This window comes from Megascapheus bottae, chromosome 15 (genome assembly GCF_031878675.1).
Source record: "Megascapheus bottae isolate mThoBot1 chromosome 15, mThoBot2.hap1, whole genome shotgun sequence".
Classification (NCBI taxonomy): Eukaryota; Metazoa; Chordata; class Mammalia; order Rodentia; family Geomyidae; genus Megascapheus; species Megascapheus bottae.
In genome coordinates this window covers 1,163,137-1,183,351 of record NC_143523.1, presented here as the reverse complement: position 1 = coordinate 1,183,351, position 20,215 = coordinate 1,163,137, and the positions used below count along the sequence as shown (strand labels likewise).

The 20,215-nt window shown below is 64.8% G+C and overlaps 1 protein-coding gene across 1 annotated transcript; it reads left to right on the top strand.

The window, feature by feature from the left end:
* Positions 1 to 1,558: 1,558 nt before the first annotated feature.
* Dpysl4 (dihydropyrimidinase like 4) lies at positions 1,559 to 19,545 on the top strand. The gene is made up of 14 exons (XM_090346841.1): positions 1,559 to 1,653; positions 5,165 to 5,253; positions 5,766 to 5,950; positions 7,092 to 7,256; positions 8,598 to 8,659; positions 8,747 to 8,827; positions 9,835 to 9,903; positions 10,229 to 10,349; positions 11,514 to 11,670; positions 11,920 to 12,061; positions 16,548 to 16,718; positions 17,136 to 17,315; positions 17,548 to 17,713; positions 18,560 to 19,545. Exons 1-14 carry the CDS (start codon positions 1,615 to 1,617, stop codon positions 18,649 to 18,651), a joined length of 1,719 nt encoding a protein of 572 aa, XP_090202967.1. The 5' UTR covers positions 1,559 to 1,614; the 3' UTR covers positions 18,652 to 19,545.
* The last annotated feature ends 670 nt before the right edge of the window (positions 19,546 to 20,215 follow it).

Here is a 20,215-nt window from a genome sequence, read left to right as displayed (position 1 = left end):
CGGCGTGCACACCTCACACCTCACCCCAGCTCTGCGCCCGCCCTGCCTTCGCCGCCGCCCTCCAGAGCCGGCCCCGCGGTTCAGCACCGCGGCGTGGACAGCGCCGGCGCCCGGGCCTGCGCGCAGGGCAGGGGCGGATCCGGTGCCGGGCCACACCGTCCCCGCGCCCCGGCCCCGACCCCGACCCCGTGCCCCGGCCCTGCGTCCCGTCCCCGACCCCGACCCCGTGCCCCGGCCCTGCGTCCCGACCCCGACCCCCACCCCGTGCCCCGGCCCTGCGTCCCGACCCCGACCCCGACCCCGTGCCCCGGCCCTGCGTCCCGACCCCGACCCGGTGCCCCGGTCCTGCGTCCCGTCCCCGACCCCGACCCCGTGCCCCGGCCCTGCGTCCCGGCCCCGACCCCGACCCCGTGCCCCGGCCCTGCGTCCCGGCCCCGGCCCCCCCCGTGCCCCGGCCCTGCGTCCCGGCCCCGGCCCCGACCCCGTGCCCCGGCCCTGCGTCCCGGCCCCGGCCCCGACCCCGTGCCCCGGCCCTGCGTCCCGGCCCTGCGTCCCGGCCCCGGCCCCGACCCCGTGCCCCGGCCCTGCGTCCCGGCCCCGGCCCCGGCCTCCACCCCGTGCCCCGGCCTCCACCCCGTGCCCCGGCCCTGCGTCCCGGCCCCGGCCCCGGCCCCGGCCCCGGCCCAGACCCCGCCCCAACCCCGACCCCATGCCCCAGCCCTGCGTCCCAGCCCCGGCCCCGACCCCGTGCCCCGACCCCGGCCCCGACCCCGTGCCCCAGCCCTGCGTCCCGGCCCCGACCCCGACCCCGTGTCCCGGCCCTGCGTCCCGGCCCCGACCCGGACCCTGTGCCCCGTGCCCCGGCCCTGCGTCCCGGCCCCGGCCCCGACCCCGTGCCCCGACCCCGGCCCGGCCCCGCGCCGACGCCCAGCACCCCAGCGTGGCCTACCGGCCGGGCCTGCCGCCTTCAGCAAGTAGAGGCTGCGGGACGGGCAAGGAGGGCGGGAATGGGGTCCGCGGCCAGGTCCCAGTCTCTGCCCGGGCTCCCCCCGCCCGCGTCCTCTCCCTCCTGACCCCGCCCGTCCAGGAGGCCTCCACGCCGCTTCCGCGGGCCCGCCTGGGGAGTCGGACGCGGCTTTGGCCGTGGACACCTCGGGTCCTCGGGTCCTCGGGGTCTTCGCAGGGGAATCGGGACGGACCCCCGCCCCACCTAGGGGCCCTCGGGGACCTCTCAGGGGTCGTGGCAGCGCCGGGGTCGGGACGAGCCTGGGCTGCCTCGGGGACCACCGGCAGGACGCGGTGGACCTCTCGCCCCCTCCTCTCTCCACCCCGGGACCACGATCGCGGCCGCCGGCCCCGGCGGGGAAGATGGGAGGAGCCGCCCTGGGGGCGGGCCTAGCGCGGGGGGCGGGGCCCTGGGATCGGGGCGTGGCTCGGCGCGCGGAGGCGGGGCTTGGCGGGGTGTGTGTGGGCGGGGCCGGGGGCGGGGCCGGGGCGCGGGACCCGCGCTCGCTCTCCGACGCCCCGCGCAGACGCTGGGCTCCGTGCGTGTCTCCGCCCGCACGCCCGCGCCGCTGTCGCCCCGACGGGGTCCAAGGCCAGCCCGGGAGCAAGATGTCCTTCCAGGGCAAGAAGAGCATCCCCCGCAGCACGGTGAGCCAGTCCCGCCCCGCTCCGCCCCGCGGCTCCGGCTCCAGCCCCGGCCCCCAGCCCGGCCCCGGCCCGCGTCTCGACCCAGACCCCGGTCCCGACCCCGGCCCGCGTCCCGGCCCCCGCCCCGACCCCGGCCCGCGTCCCGGCCCCCGCCCCCGCCCCGACCCCGGCCCGCGTCCCGGCTCCCGTCCCGGCGCCGGCCCCGGCCCCGGCCCCGGCCCCAGCCCCCATCCCGGCCCTCCTCTCGGCTCCTCCGCGGCCTGCCATCCCCGCGCGCCGGCGCAGGCCCGCGGCTCGCCAGCCTTCCGGAATCTGCCCGGCGCGGAGCGGCCGGGATCCCGAGCTCAGGTGTCCGCCCTCCCGCGGCCCGGGCCGCGAAGCCGCCTCGAGCGCCGCCTCCGGGCGACACGGCCAGGCCTTTGTTGGCCGGGCGGCGCCGGTGCCGTTCGGAGGCCGCTGGCCGGCGCCGGAGGTCTTTGTCCAAGACAAAGCTGTGAGCCCTGCCTGGCCGCCCAGCGCGAGCCCCGGGCCGGCCCTCCCCGGGGCCCCCCTCCACGGGGCCCCCCTCCACGGGGCTCCCCTCCACGGGGCCCCCCTCCACGGGGCCCCCCTCCACGGGGCTCCCCCTCCCGGGGCCCCCCCTCCCCGGGGTCCCCCCTCCCTGGGGCCCGGCCCTCCACGGGGCCCCCCTCCCCGGGGTCCCCCCTCCACGGGGCTCCCCCTCCACGGGGCCCCCCCTCCATGGGGCCCGGACCTCCCCGGGGCCCCCCCTCCACGGGGCCCCCCTCCACGGGGCCCGCCCTCCGAGGGTGAGCGCTTGCGGACCACCGCTGGCCAGCTCAGCTTCAGGAGGGCAGACCTCTGTCCACCGCCCAGCCAAGAAACAAAGCCTCCCCACCTAGCTAGCCCCTGCCGACCGGGAGGGGGAGGACGGCCTCGCTGGCCATGACCTGCCCTGCGCTGGGCTGAGCTGGCCCGAGCTGGCCCTCAGCATGAGGGACGTCAGCCCAGACCTTTAGGGGGTTCGTGGCCTAACTGAGAAACCCAAGAAGAGAGAGACTCCCTCCCTTTATTACCTGGACTGGAGGGATCTGCCACTGCCCTTGGGGTCCAGGTCTGAGGGGTTGCCAGCAGCCAGCCGGCACTGGGGGGAACTTTGCGGCCTGGACACCTGAGATTTACCAGACTTCCTCCCTCCTGACCAGGCCCCCAGGCTGGACATCAGTACAGTCCATCTGTCCCCCCACCCAGTCCAGCAGAGCCCCAGAATCTAAGTGCTGGTGCCTGAAGACAAAGATCCAGACCCCAGACAGAGGCCCCGACCCCGGACAGAGGCCCCGACCCCGGACAGAGACCCCGACCCCGGACAGAGGCCCCGACCCCGGACAGAGGCCCCTGACCCCGGACAGAGACCCCCGGACCCTGGACAGAGGCCCAGACCCCGGACAGAGACCCCAAAGCCCGGACAGAGACCCCGGACTCCGGACAGAGACCCCCCAGACCCCAGACAGAGGCCTAGACCCCAGACAGAGACCCCAGAGCCCAGACAGACCCAAGAGCCCGGACAGAGACCCTGACCTTGGAAAGAGACCCAGACCCCAGGCAGAGACCCTGAACTTGGAAAGAGACCCAGACCCCGGACAGAGACCCCAACCCTGGACAGAGACCCCAGAGCCCGGACAGAGACCCCCCGACCTTGGACAGAGATCCAGACCCCAGGCAGAGACACTGACCCCAGACAGAGACCCCTTGCCCCCCACCCCTGCGGCCCCTCCGTGTTTAAGCCCTATCTCTCACCCTCCATGCCACATTCCCTGTGGCCACAAGCTCCAGATGCACCTTTCCTTCCTGTGTGGGTTTTCCTGGGGCTTGCTGAGAATGGTTGTTTAGGAAGTGAGAGGTCCAGGAGCAGTGGCCTGGCCTGACCCTGGCTGTGGCCACAGGGCCAAATGGGTGGCTGTGGTGTCAGGATGGGGCAGAGAGCACTGTGTGTGAAGTCGCGGCACAGGGGACCAAGTCACCAGGCTTCTAGGACCAGGCCGCGCCGCGCTGCCTGTCCCAGCTGCGGACAAGGTAGCTGGTGGGCTTGACTGTATTCCAAAGAGACTTAGATGGCGTTGAGATAAAAGTCACTTAATTCTAATTCATTTCATTCATTTGGCACCTCATAAAATGACCTGAGCCATGGAATAGTCTTTTTTGACCCCAACCAATATGGAATTTAAAAGCCAGGCACCAGTGGCTACTCAGGAAGCTGAGATCTGAGAGTCGTGGTTCATAGCCAGTCTGGGCACCCAAGTCCATAGACTCTTATCTCCAGTTAACCACCAGAAAACCAGAAGTGGCGCTGTGGCTCCAAGTGGTAGAGCGGTAGTCTCGAGCTGAAGAGCTCAGGGGCAAGCGCCTGGGCCCTGAGTTCAAGCCCCATAACTGACAAAAAGAAAAGTCATTTGTAGGACCAAGTTGTACCAAGGCAGGTAGAGGGTTGAATCTGGCTGTGGAGGCTTAGTCGACTAACCTTTTGGTAGACTTTGTGGTCACGGGTTTGCCTTTAATTAATAACATTTTCTAAGTTGGGCAGAATTTTCTGTGTCAAAAAGACTAGTAAATTGTACATAAGGCTCTTCATCCTCGTGCCCTGCTTAGCTGCTCTGTACACTCTGGGTTGGTTTTCTCAGAGCTGAGCTCTGGCCTGGCGTCTGTGTGGGCCTGGCTGTGTGTTAGATGCAGATGATAACAGAGGGAAAAGGCCCCCCCTCCCCCCCTCACCTGCCCGGGTCTGGCTCCGCCCCTCCTTTTGTCTCTCTCCGTGGCTTCTGAGGACGCTGGGAAGGACTAGGGCAACGCCTTCTGGACCATTTGGTTGATTTATGGCTGCCAAGCATGATCGCCAAGCCCTTAGACTATGGCTCACGATGCCAGTGGTACCCCTCAGGATTTGCCAACGTTAGCCCTGAGAGCCGGCCTCTGCCCTGACGGTTGGAGAGCCTCAAGACTGCCTCAAACCTGTGGCTGACTGATGTCTTCCTTGCCCCCCACCCCTGCGGCCCCTCCATGTTTAAGCCCTATCCACTGGACTCGCAGCCCTAGCCCTATCTCTCGCCCTCCATGCCACATTCCCTGTGGCCACAAGCCCTGTCGCTCCCTGCTTCCCTGCTTTACCACAGCCATGCCAGTCTCCTTACAGCGTCAAACTGAGGCCAGCTTATGACCCACAGTGTCAGCCCAGTTGAGCCCCTAGTACCCCAGGCCTCAGGACTCAGCCTTGTAAGGCTCCAGCCCACATTGTCTTCTGGGGTCAGCTAGGATTCCAACTCCAGCCTGCCTTCCACGTCCATTGCACAGGCTGCCTCTGGAAGCTTCCAGTGTAGACCCAGAGGGACATCCCAGCCCGGAGCAGCCTGGCTTCCTCTTGCACCCGTGCTCTGTGTGCCTGTGTGCTCAGGGTAATTCCGGGGGAAGGAGCTGAATGGCTCAACCTGGAGGAAATCCCATTCTTTGTGTCCAGCAGAGCGACCGCCTGCTGATCAAAGGCGGGAAGATTGTGAACGATGACCAGTCCTTCCACGCCGACCTGTACGTGGAAGACGGCTTAATTAAGTAAGTCTCTGCTCCAGGTGGGTGGAGCACTGGGGCTGTCACATGGGGTGTTCCGATGACACCCGGTGCAGGTGTTTGTGTCGTCAGAGTGGAAGCCAGGCAGATGCTTGCCTCTTTCCGAAACCCCTCTCCCTATGGAATGGGTCCGCAGGCTGAGCCCTGGCGCCCCGCGCTGTGGAGGCCTTGGGAAGCAGAGCCATAGCTCCCATGCCTCTGTGCTGCCAAGGATGTGGGTATACACAGGTCCCGAGTCTGTGGGCGCTCAGCTGCTGGCCCAGGAAGGAGCTGGGAGGGGGAATGGAATCACGGGCCCAGGGCCTGGTGTCACCCCTGAGCTGCCAGACTAGAAGTCTTGCCCTCTGGCCTGGCTGGGATCTGGCTGGCAGTAGGCTCGCTGCAGTGCCTCCTCCACAGCAGGGGCCAGGCTGTCAGCCCCTCCGTGTGACTCAGCCAGGTCAGGCTGCCATGATCTGGGTGTTTACAAATGGTGAGATGGCTCCTGCTGCTTCCAGACAAATCGGGGAGAACCTCACCGTCCCCGGGGACGTCAGAACCATCGACGCCCGTGGCCTGCTGGTCCTGCCAGGTGGAGTGGATGTCCACACCAGGCTGCAGGTGCCCGCGCTGGGCATGGCCCCTGCTGACGACTTTGCCCAGGGCACTATGGCAGCCCTGGCAGGAGGAACCACCATGGTCCGTGAGTGTCTGGCCTGGCCCACGGGGGCAGCGAGAGGCATTGGTGGCATGGTGCCCTTAGCTGTTGGTGGCTTTCTTCTCATCCCTGCGTCTGGGGGATGCTTGAGTGCCCTTCTGTTACCCTGATCCTCATTTTGGGTCCTTGGCCTCGGCTAGCTCTGCGGCAGGACTAGGCGCCTGTGAGAGCAGGAAGACACGCACCCAGTCCCTACTTCCCACGAGGGTTGGTGGCCAGGGAAACCCACACACTGGACCTCTTTAGGATGTGTGCCTGCCGGCCTGCCGTAAAGGCTACTGCTGCTGCTGCTGCAAGGGAGCGGCTCTCTGGGGACTTAGTGCACTTCACGGGATACTCTGTCATTGCCACAGTCACAGCCCATGTGGCTTGCTCAGGCACAAGGGGACGGCTCACCGGCAGCAGGTCACCATAACTGTGTGGCTGGGAGAGGGGCAGTGCTGGTGTCATCGCCTGTATCAGGGCCGAGATCTAGACAGGCTGTGAAGAGTCTCTCAGGGGTCAGAGAACTGCCACAGGCAGGATGTCAGAGCTGTGAACAGCTGTGGGGACAGGAAGCCATGTCCAGGGGTCCTGGTTCGTCACCTGAGGGCCGTGTGAGCCCGTCACCCCATGTGAGGTACCAGTCCCCGAGAGGGTGTCTTGCTCTCCTGCTTGGCTGCCTGCTCTGAGCAGCTTCTTAGAACGTCCCAGGAGAGGCCAGCAACCAATGTTAGGGCCTTGACTAGCAGGTGTGATGGCCGCAAGGGTGATGGGGCTTCAGGCGTGAGACCTGTAGAGGCCGTGGGGACACAGGGACCGGTGCAGCACGGGCAGTGCCTGGGGACAGCCCTGTGGGGCAGGTGAGCCCTGATCTCCCTAGGTGCAAGACAGCCTGTGGGGACAGTTGACAGGGGGGCCAGTTGGCTGCCTGGACTTCTGGGAGTGGGTGGTTGGCCCTCAGACTCTCATCCCACTTCCTTGCTCCAAAAGGCTGGGGCAGGGGCAGAGGGCCTGGGAGCAAGTGGCAAATGACCTCCATGTTGTCTTCCTCCCATCCATTTTCTGTTGTTGAGAACATGAAGCCAGCTTCCCCTGGGAGGGCGGGGGGGGCATCAGTGGCCTGGCTGACTGCTGCCCTTCGCAGTGGACCATGTGTTTCCTGACCCTGGTGTGAGCCTGCTGGCCGCCTACGAGCAGTGGCGCGAGCGCGCAGACAGCACAGCCTGCTGTGACTTCTCCCTGCACGTGGACATCCCTCGCTGGCACGAGAGCATCAAGGAGGAGCTGGAGGCCCTGGTCAGAGACAAGGGTGAGAGCAGCTCCCACAGCTCAGGGCTGGGAGGAGGGCAGGTGCCTGGGCTTCCCATGCCAGCTGACCACCTGCCTGCTGCCTGAGGAGGCCCCGCCCACCCCCTGCCACCTGCCTGCCTGCTGCCTGAGGAGGCCCCGCCCACCCCCTGCCACCTGCCTGCCTGCTGCCTGAGGAGGCCCCGCCCACCCCTGTCCACTTGCCTGCCTGCTGCCTGAGGAGGCCCCGCCCACCCCCTGCCACCTGCCTGCCTGCTGCCTGAGGAGGCCCCGCCCACCCCTGTCCACCTGCCTGCCTGCTGCCTGAGGAGGCCCCGCCCACCCCTGTCCACCTGCCTGCCTGCTGCCTGAGGAGGCCCCGCCCACCCCCTGCCACCTGCCTGCCTGCTGCCTGAGGAGGCCCCGCCCACCCCTGTCCACCTGCCTGCCTGCTCCCTGAGGAGGCCCCGCCCACCCCCTGCCACCTGCCTGCCTGCTGCCTGAGGAGGCCCCGCCCACCCCTGTCCACTTGCCTGCCTGCTGCCTGAGGAGGCCCCGCCCACCCCCTGCCACCTGTCTGCCTGCTCCCTGAGGAGGCCCCGCCCACCCCCTGTCCACCTGCCTACCTGCTGCCTGAAGAGGCCCCGCCACCCCCTGTCCATCTGCCCTCTGCAGACCTGACTCCAGGCATCTGGGACAGAGGGGTCCAGGACAGTGGACTCTAGGTGTAGGTTGGGGCTGCCTCTAGGCCCTGGCTGTGGAGGTGTGCCGGCTCTGGGTCCACCCCCCAGAGACATGTGCCGCCCCCTCCTCACTTGGTCGCAACACTGTGGGCAGTGCCCTCCCACTTAAGCTTAGAGCCTGGCCCTGGGTACTGCTTCTCTCCCTCCCCACCCCTTCTCTGAACTCTGTCCTGCACTCTGCCTCCTCCCCGCCCCTGTGCTCTGCCTCCCTGCCCCTGAGCTCTGCCCCCGCCCCCTGCATCAGGCATGGCATAGCTTGGCAGGCTGATGACACAGCAGATGGCCCCAGCGAGACTCCCAGGCAGACAGGCCCAGGCTGTGTTTCCTGTGGGGGCGGGGGGAGTGCACTGGAGCTCTGTTATTTGCGGTGGAGCGGTTTGTTAGCCGGGAGGAGGGGGTTTGGCGGTTCTCACCAGTCTTCACCACTGAGTAAGCAGGGATCTCTGAACTCAGGCCATAAGAAAAAAGGAGGAGGGGCTGGGCGAGACCCCAGTTGCACACATCCTGGCCTTGTTAGGGTTATGCCCAGCTGGGTGCAGTTCCTGCAGCAGGACCCCCACTTCAGAGGAGTGGGTACGGCAGCTCCCTGCGTCTTCTGAGCCCACTCTCCTCTCCTCCAGGTGTCAACTCTTTCCTGCTCTTTATGGCATACAAGGACAGGTGCCAGTGCACCGACGGGCAGGTAAGGGGGGGCCTGGGCACGGGTAGGGGCGCTGGGCTGCACGGCCATAGCTCTACAGACACGGGGCCTTGTCTTCTCTCTGCCCAGATGTACGAGATCTTCAGCATCATCCGGGACCTGGGGGCCGTGGCCCAGGTCCACGCAGAGAACGGGGACATCGTGGAGGAGGTGAGGAGCAGGCCTTGGGCAGCTGGGGTGTGGGGGGGAACAAGTATGTGGCTTCGGTGACAGCCCACAGGCCCACAGGCCCACAGGAGGGAACGTGGAGAGTATCGCTGGAAACAGCTTGCCTGATGTCAGAGGTTGAATAGCCAAAGAGGGAATCCTGAGGTCTTTGAAGCCACAATCTAGGTTTTCCTATGATCTTCAGACTTCCTAACAAAATACCCCTGAACTAAAATGTGGCTGCGGGGGCCTGGGACAGGAAGCGTCTCAGTATCCCCCAGCCCCGAGGACTGGCGAATCTCTGGATCAAGTCTGTCTTCCAGGAGCACAGTGAGCAAGTGCCATGAGGCGTTAGTGGTAGTGTTTGTGCTCAAGAGGTCAGGTGGACTCCAGACCACCCTGGGGCTGTAAGGCCTGATGCCTCGGGCCAGCACTGCCCCCCAGACGAAGCCCCCGCTCTGGGAGGTCCTCAGAGCTCGAGCCAGCCATCGTCTGGCCTCGTGGGGCTTTCTGTGCACACCACACAGTATGGCAAATCCTCAAGGCTTCCCGGCTCTGCCTGCTCCCACTGCTCCCAACTCCTAACAGGAAGGGTTAGTGGAGCCCTGGCATCACCGCCCCCCACTCAACCCGGAAGGCACCAAGGGCCTCTGCACATCTGGGGGTTCAGGGCCCGGCCTGCTCCTCGGGGTCAGTCCCCCGGGGGCAGGCAGGGCCGTTGTTATTGGGTCTGCTTCTCCCATTCTTAGAGCAGCTGGCACCATGGTGGGCGGGCCACTTCAAGGAGGTGTGGGCAGAAGGGACGGCTAGTCACCCCAGCTTTGTAGACTCCCCTCGCCGTGCTCACCGCACGTACTTGCACTGATGTTGTGCGGCGTGGTCAGAGTCCGGCTGTGGGCCGGGCGCCTTGGGCTCTGGCCAGCCCTCCTGTGCTCTGTGCCTCTGCCGGACTCACACTTAGGGCTCAGCACCCCAGGGGCAGAGCCAAGCTTCCTGTGGGGTTCGTTTAGGAGCAGAGGCAGCTGCTGGAGCAGGGCATCACAGGCCCCGAGGGCCACGTGCTCAGCCACCCTGAGGAGGTGAGTGGGTGAATGGGGGCCCCTCCCTCTCCCCAGCCGACCCTCCCTCTCCCCAGCCGACCCTCCCTCTCCCCAGCCGACCCTCACCACCCCAGTCAGGACTGGGCTCTGTCAGCTCTGGCTTGGCCGGGCGTGGGGCTTCCCCCCACCCCGTACTCGTCACCCCCCAGCCTCCCCTGCGGTGACGGGTGGGTGGGAGGGCTAGCTGGGTCCCCGTGTTACCCAGAATTCTGCGTGTGACTATGGGCAGCTCAGAGCACATCCTGGTCAGGAGCCCCACCCCATCCCCTGGTGGCCTGCGTGCCCACATCCTCTGCCGTCCCAGGTGGAGGCCGAGGCCGTGTACCGCGCCGTGACCATCGCCAAACAGGCCAACTGCCCCCTGTACGTCACCAAGGTGATGAGCAAGAGCGCGGCCGACGTGATTGCCCAGGCCAGGCGCAGGGGTGAGTGACCCCCTCCCAGGCCAAGCGCGGGGGTGAGTGTCCCCCTCCCAGGCCAGGCGCGGGGGTGAGTGACCCCCTCCCAGGCCAGGCGCGGGGGTGAGTGACCCCCTCCCAGGCCAGGCGCGGGGGTGAGTGTCCCCCCTCCCAGGCCAGGCGCGGGGCTGAGTGTCCCCCTCCCAGGCCAGGCGCGGGGGTGAGTGACCCCCTCCCAGGCCAAGCACGGGGTGAGTGTCCCCCCTCCCAGGCCAAGCGCGGGGGTGAGTGACCCCCCATCCCCGGCCTGCTTGAGGCCCTCTGCTAGCGAGGGTGCAGCCCCGACAGGAGGAGGCCGGCACAATGCGCAGCCCCTCTGGGCACCTGCTGCCTGGGTTAGACCAGGAGTGCAGCCAAAGGAGGTGCAGACACCCAGACTCCCAAACCCTGACAGAGCAGCAGCCTCTCACTGGAGCTTCTGGGAACACTCTAGGGCCTCTGTGTGGGAGCAGTGGAGACTATGGGTGTTCTGAGGGGACCCCTGTTCTGTTGGGGGGGGCTCTGCATGCCCACCTCTGCCACGGCTTCAGGAGAAGGCTTGGGGTGTCCTCACACACAGCACCTCGAGCCAGCTGGAGGAGGGCACACAGGTCTAGCTAGGAGGGGAGGAGGAGAGCCCCAGGGACCCAAGGTGCTGGGCAGAAGGTGGGCTCACTAAGAAGGATGAGGGCCTGGTGCCCAGTGGCACCTCTTTGCCCGCTCCCACCTGTCCTGATTTCCAGGCCCTGCTCTGGCTAGTGGGAACAGCCATGCACCCTGACACCATTGCACATGTGAGACTGGACACCCGCCCTGTTCCCAGGGGACAGGTCCAGGAACCCCATCACTGCTCTAGACCCTTCCCTGTGGCGGGAAAGCCCTTGCTCACCCCAAGCCCAGCATTTCTTCCATTCACTGGGGGGCTGGGACTCTAGAGGTAGGCCTGGTGTGAGAAACAGAGACGGCAGCAGCGGGCAGGGAGGTGTCACGGCCCTGGCGGTGATGCCACTGGTGCCGTGGATGTAGAGAGCTCTTGTCCTGTGGAGGGCTGACGAGTGGCCTTGGTCCTCAGCCACGCAAGGGGCCGTGGGGGGCTGGGGTGCCCCTGCCAGACAGGAAGGAGAGGCCCATCTCAGGCCTCATGCACTGCAGGCGTGGTCGTGTTTGGGGAGCCCATCACAGCCAGCCTGGGCACCGACGGCTCCCATCACTGGAGCCAGAACTGGGCCAAGGCCGCGGCCTTTGTCACCGCACCACCCATCAACCCAGACCCCACCACTGCCGACCACCTCGCCTCCTTGCTGTCCAGGTGAGTGGTCACGCTGCAGGTCACCCATGGCTCCAGGCCTGTGCAGAGCCATTGAGGGCGTTGGCCCCATTGGGACTTGCTCCCCAGCAGCAGTCCACCCCACCCCGCAGATCTGTCCACCCCAGCCGCCCTTGCCACTGGGCACCACTGCCAGTTCAGACTTCTCAGTGCCCCAGGGTTGGGAAGGCCCCAGCCCTTGCCGGTTGAGGACGGGCTGCCCTTGAGTCTCCAGCTCTGGCCTGTTCCCAGTGGGGACCTCCAGGTGACAGGCAGCGCACACTGCACCTTCACAACTGCCCAGAAGGCCGTTGGCAAAGACAACTTCACGCTGATTCCCGAAGGCACCAACGGTGTGGAAGAGCGCATGTCCGTGGTCTGGGAGAAGTGCGTGGTGAGTCCAGGTCAGGTGGTGTGGGCTGTGAGTCCAGGTCTAGAAGTGCTTGGTGAGTCCAGATGTAGAAGTGCGTAGTGAGGCCAGGTCAGGTGGTGTGGTCATGAGTCAGTGGTCTGGAGTCCAGGTCAGGTGGTGTGGTCATGAGTCAGTGGTCTGGAGTCCAGGTCAGGTGGTGTGGTCATGAGTGAGTGGTCTGGAGTCCAGGACAGGTGGTGTGGTCGTGAGTCAGTGGTCTGGAGTCCAGGACAGGTGGTGTGGTCATGAGTCAGTGGTCTGGAGTCCAGGTCAGGTGGTGTGGTCATGAGTCAGTGGTCTGGAGTCCAGGTCAGGTGGTGTGGTCATGAGTCAGTGGTCTGGAGTCCAGGTCAGGTGGTGTGGTCATGAGTCAGTGGTCTGGAGTCCAGGACAGGTGGTGTGGGCTGTGAGTCAGTGGTCTGGAGTCCAGGACAGGTGGTGTGGGTCGTGAGTCAGTGGTCTGGAGTCCAGGTCAGGTGGTGTGGTCGTGAGTCAGTGGTCTGGAGTCCTCGTCAGGTGGTGTGGTCATGAGTCAGTGGTCTGGAGTCCAGGACAGGTGGTGTGGTCATGAGTCAGTGGTCTGGAGTCCAGGTCAGGTGGTGTGGTCATGAGTCAGTGGTCTGGAGCCCAGGACAGGTGGTGTGGTCGTGAGTCAGTGGTCTGGAGTCCAGGACAGGTGGTGTGGTCATGAGTCAGTGGTCTGGAGTCCAGGTCAGGTGGTGTGGTCATGAGTCAGTGGTCTGGAGTCCAGGTCAGGTGGTGTGGTCATGAGTCAGTGGTCTGGAGTCCAGGTCAGGTGGTGTGGTCGTGAGTCAGTGGTCTGGAGTCCAGGACAGGTGGTGTGGTCATGAGTCAGTGGTCTGGAGTGCAGGACAGGTGGTGTGGTCGTGAGTCAGTGGTCTGGAGTCCAGGACAGGTGGTGTGGTCATGAGTCAGTGGTCTGGAGTGCAGGACAGGTGGTGTGGTCATGAGTCAGTGGTCTGGAGTCCAGGTCAGGTGGTGTGGTCGTGAGTCAGTGGTCTGGAGTCCAGGACAGGTGGTGTGGTCGTGAGTCAGTGGTCTGGAGTGCAGGACAGGTGGTGTGGTCATGACTCAGTGGTCTGGAGTCCAGGTCAGGTGGTGTGGTCATGAGTCAGTGGTCTGGAGCCCAGGACAGGTGGTGTGGTCATGAGTCAGTGGTCTGGAGTCCAGGACAGGTGGTGTGGTCATGAGTCAGTGGTCTGGAGTCCAGGTCAGGTGGTGTGGTCATGAGTCAGTGGTCTGGAGCCCAGGACAGGTGGTGTGGTCGTGAGTCAGTGGTCTGGAGTCCAGGACAGGTGGTGTGGTCATGAGTCAGTGGTCTGGAGTCCAGGACAGGTGCTGTGGTCATGAGTCAGTGGTCTGGAGTCCAGGTCAGGTGGTGTGGTCGTGAGTCAGTGGTCTGGAGTCCAGGACAGGTGGTGTGGTCATGAGTCAGTGGTCTGGAGTCCTCGTCAGGTGCTGTGGTCATGAGTCAGTGGTCTGGAGTCCTCGTCAGGTGCTGTGGTCATGAGTCAGTGGTCTGGAGTGCAGGACAGGTGGTGTGGTCATGAGTCAGTGGTCTGGAGTCCAGGACAGGTGGTGTGGTCATGAGTCAGTGGTCTGGAGTCCAGGACAGGTGGTGTGGTCGTGAGTCAGTGGTCTGGAGTCCTCGTCAGGTGGTGTGGTCATGAGTCAGTGGTCTGGAGTCCTCGTCAGGTGGTGTGGTCATGAGTCAGTGGTCTGGAGTCCAGGACAGGTGGTGTGGTCATGAGTCAGTGGTCTGGAGTCCAGGACAGGTGGTGTGGTCATGAGTCAGTGGTCTGGAGTCCAGGTCAGGTGGTGTGGTCATGAGTGAGTGGTCTGGAGTCCAGGACAGGTGGTGTGGTCGTGAGTCAGTGGTCTGGAGTCCAGGACAGGTGGTGTGGTCATGAGTCAGTGGTCTGGAGTCCAGGTCAGGTGGTGTGGTCATGAGTCAGTGGTCTGGAGTCCAGGTCAGGTGGTGTGGTCATGAGTCAGTGGTCTGGAGTCCAGGTCAGGTGGTGTGGTCATGAGTCAGTGGTCTGGAGTCCAGGACAGGTGGTGTGGGCTGTGAGTCAGTGGTCTGGAGTCCAGGACAGGTGGTGTGGGTCGTGAGTCAGTGGTCTGGAGTCCAGGTCAGGTGGTGTGGTCGTGAGTCAGTGGTCTGGAGTCCTCGTCAGGTGGTGTGGTCATGAGTCAGTGGTCTGGAGTCCAGGACAGGTGGTGTGGTCATGAGTCAGTGGTCTGGAGTCCAGGTCAGGTGGTGTGGTCATGAGTCAGTGGTCTGGAGCCCAGGACAGGTGGTGTGGTCGTGAGTCAGTGGTCTGGAGTCCAGGACAGGTGGTGTGGTCATGAGTCAGTGGTCTGGAGTCCAGGTCAGGTGGTGTGGTCATGAGTCAGTGGTCTGGAGTCCAGGTCAGGTGGTGTGGTCATGAGTCAGTGGTCTGGAGTCCAGGTCAGGTGGTGTGGTCGTGAGTCAGTGGTCTGGAGTCCAGGACAGGTGGTGTGGTCATGAGTCAGTGGTCTGGAGTGCAGGACAGGTGGTGTGGTCGTGAGTCAGTGGTCTGGAGTCCAGGACAGGTGGTGTGGTCATGAGTCAGTGGTCTGGAGTGCAGGACAGGTGGTGTGGTCATGAGTCAGTGGTCTGGAGTCCAGGTCAGGTGGTGTGGTCGTGAGTCAGTGGTCTGGAGTCCAGGACAGGTGGTGTGGTCGTGAGTCAGTGGTCTGGAGTGCAGGACAGGTGGTGTGGTCATGACTCAGTGGTCTGGAGTCCAGGTCAGGTGGTGTGGTCATGAGTCAGTGGTCTGGAGCCCAGGACAGGTGGTGTGGTCATGAGTCAGTGGTCTGGAGTCCAGGACAGGTGGTGTGGTCATGAGTCAGTGGTCTGGAGTCCAGGTCAGGTGGTGTGGTCATGAGTCAGTGGTCTGGAGCCCAGGACAGGTGGTGTGGTCGTGAGTCAGTGGTCTGGAGTCCAGGACAGGTGGTGTGGTCATGAGTCAGTGGTCTGGAGTCCAGGACAGGTGCTGTGGTCATGAGTCAGTGGTCTGGAGTCCAGGTCAGGTGGTGTGGTCGTGAGTCAGTGGTCTGGAGTCCAGGACAGGTGGTGTGGTCATGAGTCAGTGGTCTGGAGTCCTCGTCAGGTGCTGTGGTCATGAGTCAGTGGTCTGGAGTCCTCGTCAGGTGCTGTGGTCATGAGTCAGTGGTCTGGAGTGCAGGACAGGTGGTGTGGTCATGAGTCAGTGGTCTGGAGTCCAGGACAGGTGGTGTGGTCATGAGTCAGTGGTCTGGAGTCCAGGACAGGTGGTGTGGTCGTGAGTCAGTGGTCTGGAGTCCTCGTCAGGTGGTGTGGTCATGAGTCAGTGGTCTGGAGTCCTCGTCAGGTGGTGTGGTCATGAGTCAGTGGTCTGGAGTCCAGGACAGGTGGTGTGGTCATGAGTCAGTGGTCTGGAGTCCAGGTCAGGTGGTGTGGTCATGAGTCAGTGGTCTGGAGTCCAGGTCAGGTGGTGTGGTCATGAGTCAGTGGTCTGGAGTCCAGGTCAGGTGGTGTGGTCGTGAGTCAGTGGTCTGGAGTGCAGGACAGGTGGTGTGGTCGTGAGTCAGTGGTCTGGAGTGCAGGACAGGTGGTGTGGGCTGTGAGTCAGTGGTCTGGAGTCCAGGTCAGGTGGTGTGGTCATGAGTCAGTGGTCTGGAGTCCTCGTCAGGTGGTGTGGTCATGAGTCAGTGGTCTGGAGTCCTCGTCAGGTGGTGTGGTCATGAGTCAGTGGTCTGGAGTCCAGGTCAGGTGGTGTGGTCGTGAGTCAGTGGTCTGGAGCCCAGGTCAGGTGGTGTGGTCATGAGTCAGTGGTCTAGGAGAAGTTGGTCTAGGTTGGGTGGTGCAGACACAGGGAGGAGCCAACAGCAAGCTGTGGGGCTGACTCCCAGCCAGTCGTGCTCCCAGTCGTGGCTGGACTGGTCCTCCGCACAGCTGAGCCCTGGCGCCCCTGGGCTGGTGAACGCCCGGCCCAGCTCCGTGAAGCCTGCCCTCCACTGCAGGCTCCACTGCCTGTCCCCAGGACTCTCACAGTGCATCCCAGCAGCCTGAACCTCTGAAGTGATCCACGCAGGCAGGCTGGAACACCTGGCTCAGTCCTCTGCTGCCCTGTCCTTTGTCGCCGCACACCTCTTGTGTGGCACCACATCCCGTTGCCTCCCCATGGAGATTGTCACCTCACAGGGTGCCAGCAGTTTGCTCTTTACCACAGAGGGCACTGGGAACCTGGGTACGGTCCCTGAGATTGGGAAGGGGCCAGCCTGTGGGCCTGCCCATGGTCACCGGGTTGCCACCAGGGTAGGCGTTGGTGCCACCAGGACACTGTCATGAAAGTTCTGGCTGGCAGCCTGCAGCTCAGTGTTCGGATGGTGTCCACAGAACCCAACCTCTACTTCTCCCGCTGGTGTTCTTGCTTCGCAGGCCTCGGGGAAGATGGATGAGAACGAGTTTGTTGCAGTGACCAGTACAAATGCTGCCAAAATCTTCAACCTCTACCCCAGGAAGGGGCGCGTGGCTGTGGGTTCTGATGCTGACCTGGTCATTTGGAACCCAAGGACCACCAAGGTCATCTCTGCCAAGACCCACAACCTGGTGAGACGCCTGCCTGCCCGCCCTGCCGGGCCTGGCCTGAGCTCTGAGGAACACTGCCAGGAAGCCGAGGGGGGCCCCTGGGCTGGCCGTGGGCAGGGGTTCTGTTCCCGTCCCCTGGGAAGAAGGCCTTCAGCAGCCCTGGCTCTTCCCCAGCAGCGCCCATCCCTCGCCGCCTCCAGGCCATCCACGGCTGAAGTCGTGTTCTGCCCGAGCCCGAGGCGGAGGCTCTGGGCCTTCCTGGGCTCTGGGAACTTTGTCCTGATGAGAACCCCTCCCCCCCGTCCCCGCTCCCCGGCGCTGCCCAGCTGTATTTTGTTGGGGTCTTTGCACGGCGCACTGCCCGAGTGTGCTCTGCCCAGCAGCAGCCCCCTGGTAGCACTGTGCAGGACTGATGGTCCCTTGTGGGCCTCTCCGCAGAACGTGGAGTACAACGTCTTCGAGGGCCTGGAGTGCCGGGGGTCTCCGGAGGTGGTCATCAGCCAGGGCAGGGTGGCGCTGGCGGGCGGGAGCCTGCGGGTCACCCCGGGGGCCGGCCGCTTCATCCCCCGGAAGACCTTCCCAGACGTCGTGTACAAGAGGATAAAGGCCCGAAACAGGGTAAGGCCCGGGCCCCGGGCAGATCCGGCGCAGGGAGGCCCTCGGTGTGCGCTGTGGGGGTCGTCAGGACCCGTGTGCGGCGTGGGGAGTCATCTGAACCCAGTGTGCGGATCCTGCGTGCAGTTCTGGAAGGAGACGTGTGTGCAGCCGGGCGGGCTCCTCCCACGAAGGGGCCTGGGGTGCAGGGCAGGCAGGGACGCTCTCCCCTCACACTGCACCCCTTGGCCCTCAGCTGGCGGAGATCCACGGAGTGCCTCGGGGCCTCTACGACGGGCCTGTGCATGAAGTGACTCTGCCAGCCAAGCCGGGGAGCGGCGCCCAGGCCCGCGCTTCCTGCGCTGGCAAGATCGCCATGCCAGCGGTGCGCAACCTGCACCAGTCAGGGTTCAGCCTGTCGGGTGAGTTGAGCCTAGGCCCCAGCTCCTCTTCCCCAGAGGGCACTTATGCCTACACTCAGGCAGCGGGCCGGGGGTGCAGGGTGGCCCTGTGGCAGAGGGTAGGACCCCTGCTGGGGAATCCCTGAGTCCGTGTCCCCCGAGTGCAGAGAGAGCCCCCTACCTTAAATCAAGCCTGTGTGGCAGGGTCCAGGAAGCCCAGCCTCCATGGAGAGAGGCCTGTGACCACAGGCCCGTGGCCCTGGGGACTGCAGCTCCCTGCACCAGCCCTGAGGCGTGTGGACCAGTCCAGCAGTGTCCCCAGACCTTGAGACACACAGTACCTGATCAGGGAGGGCTTCGAGGCCATGGGCGAACCACTGTGCCAGTTTCGGGGCAGAGCCTCACCTGTGTTCCTAGCAGCCACACAGAGATCTTTCTAGAGCCCCAGCTGCTTTTCTCCCTGCCAACCATACCAGGCCTTGCTCCTCTCTGTCCCTGCCTCGTCCTGCTTGGGGAGGTGAAGGCAGCCCTGTCACCCCTGGGCACACAGATGCCTGAGGAGTGCAGCCCGGCCCTGCCCTGGGGACAGCCTTATCCAGCACAGGGACCCAGAGGGCCGAGGCAGGACAGGCTTCCTGAGGGGCCTTTCTGGAGGGCCAGTCTTGGATTTTGTGTCTGTAGATGCTAGGGGTCCCTCTGGCCCTTCTCTATACCCCAAAGCATCATGGGAGTGGGGCCTGCCTGGCACTCGGTCCAGCCAGCAGTGGTGCACGTGCATGAGGTGTGCGGGGGTCTGCAGCCCCGGCCTCACGGGCGTGGACCCCTGCCTGCCCATCTGCCCTGCCTTATCCTGCCTTCCACACTCAGGGTCTCAAGCAGACGACCACATTGCCAGACGCACAGCTCAGAAGATCATGGCGCCCCCTGGCGGCCGCTCCAACATCACCTCTCTCTCTTAACCATCTCCAGGGCCTCCTGCCCAGCAAGACCTGCTGCGTGGCTCTTTCCAGCTCTTTCCCCGTGCCCTGTAGAAGTTATTTTGAAAGGTGCTTGGCCTTGTCTACCCCTCCCCCACAAGCTCTCCTTTGGGGGTTGCAGCTCTTGCTATGAGCCCCCCCCCCCTTTCAAGAGGGCTGAATTTGGAGAGATTTCACTGCCAGGGTGAGGAGAGGCTGGACATGGCAGCCAGAGCTCAGGTGACCCCCCCCACCCTAGGTGCCCGTGCTCAGGGCCCTCTTGGCTCAGCATGAAGGCGCTTCCTCACTGAGACGCTCCACGCCAGGGCTCCTGAGCCCCAGGTCTGTGTCCAGCCAGGGTGGGTTTGCTGCCTGCTGCCCATCTAGAATCCCTGCCTGACAGGAGCTCAGGGGCTCCAGCCTGCCTGTGGCCGGGGCAGACATCCCGGGCTCTGTCGCCAGGCCCAGCACCCACGAGCAGGGCTGCAGGGCTTCAGGGATCCATCAGGAAGGGAGTGCACGCGGGTGGCCGCTCCTGCAAGGGGCACACGGCACTTCAAGGCCCACTCCGAGCCCCCATGGCAGCCTGTCTCTAGGGGGACGTGGGTGAGATGACCTCCCGCGACCGTGACAGGTGTCCTTCCGTAGACGTGTTAGACAGCAGTTTTGTGCCCTGTGGACACCGTGGCCAGGACTCTGCACACGCTGTGCTGGACAAGGCTGCTGTCCAGGCTGACACAAGCCCAGTCAATTAAAGACGTGCTGAGAGGCCGCCTGTGTGTGCACAGCCTGCGTCCTTCCCTCCAGCACCCCAGGGCAGCGACACCCCGAGTGCCCCAGCCACGTCCCCTGGTGTGGACTCAGCCGGCTCTGCACCAGAGGCGCAGCTGGGCCTGATCTGTGGAGCCCTCGCTTGGGGAAGGGCCCTGTGTCACAGCAGGGACACCATGCCCTTCCTGATGGGCCAGGCACAGGCTGGTGAAGGCAGAGGGTGAGGGATGCCCCCGTTTGGCTCAGAGCCAGTCTTCCTGGCCTCCTGGCCTCGGCCTGTTTTCAGAGGCCCAGCTCTGCGGGGGCCCCTACCAGGCTGTTTTGTGGCTGAGCCCTTTGGCGCCAGGCTGGTCCCAACACTCCCTGGGGAAGGCCCCCATCCACTCCCCGCCTCTGCCAGGGCTTCCTGTGGCCCAGACTCACTTGGCAAGCTGCAGTCCCAGGGCCTCACCAGGCTGTGTCCACTGTGCCAGTGCTGCCAGCAGGGCAGCAAGGGCAGGAGCGGGGTCCTCTCAGGCCCCCATATGCCCACTGGGACGTGCACCTCCCTCCCAGGTTCCCTCCCAGGGTGTGGCCTGGAGCCTGGCTGGGGCTGCGCCCCCTGCCGCCAGCCTCTCACACTGATCTCCATGTGTTCTTGCCTTGCCATGGCCCTGAGGACTAGTCTTCTGGGCCCGTGGCAAATGCCACTGCATCTCAGAGACAGGCAGCCAGGGCCAGACTGCTGCCTGCTCTGCCTATGACTGCCAACCCTATTCCTGTGCAGCCAGCGAGTCCTCACCCCCCCCCCACCCCT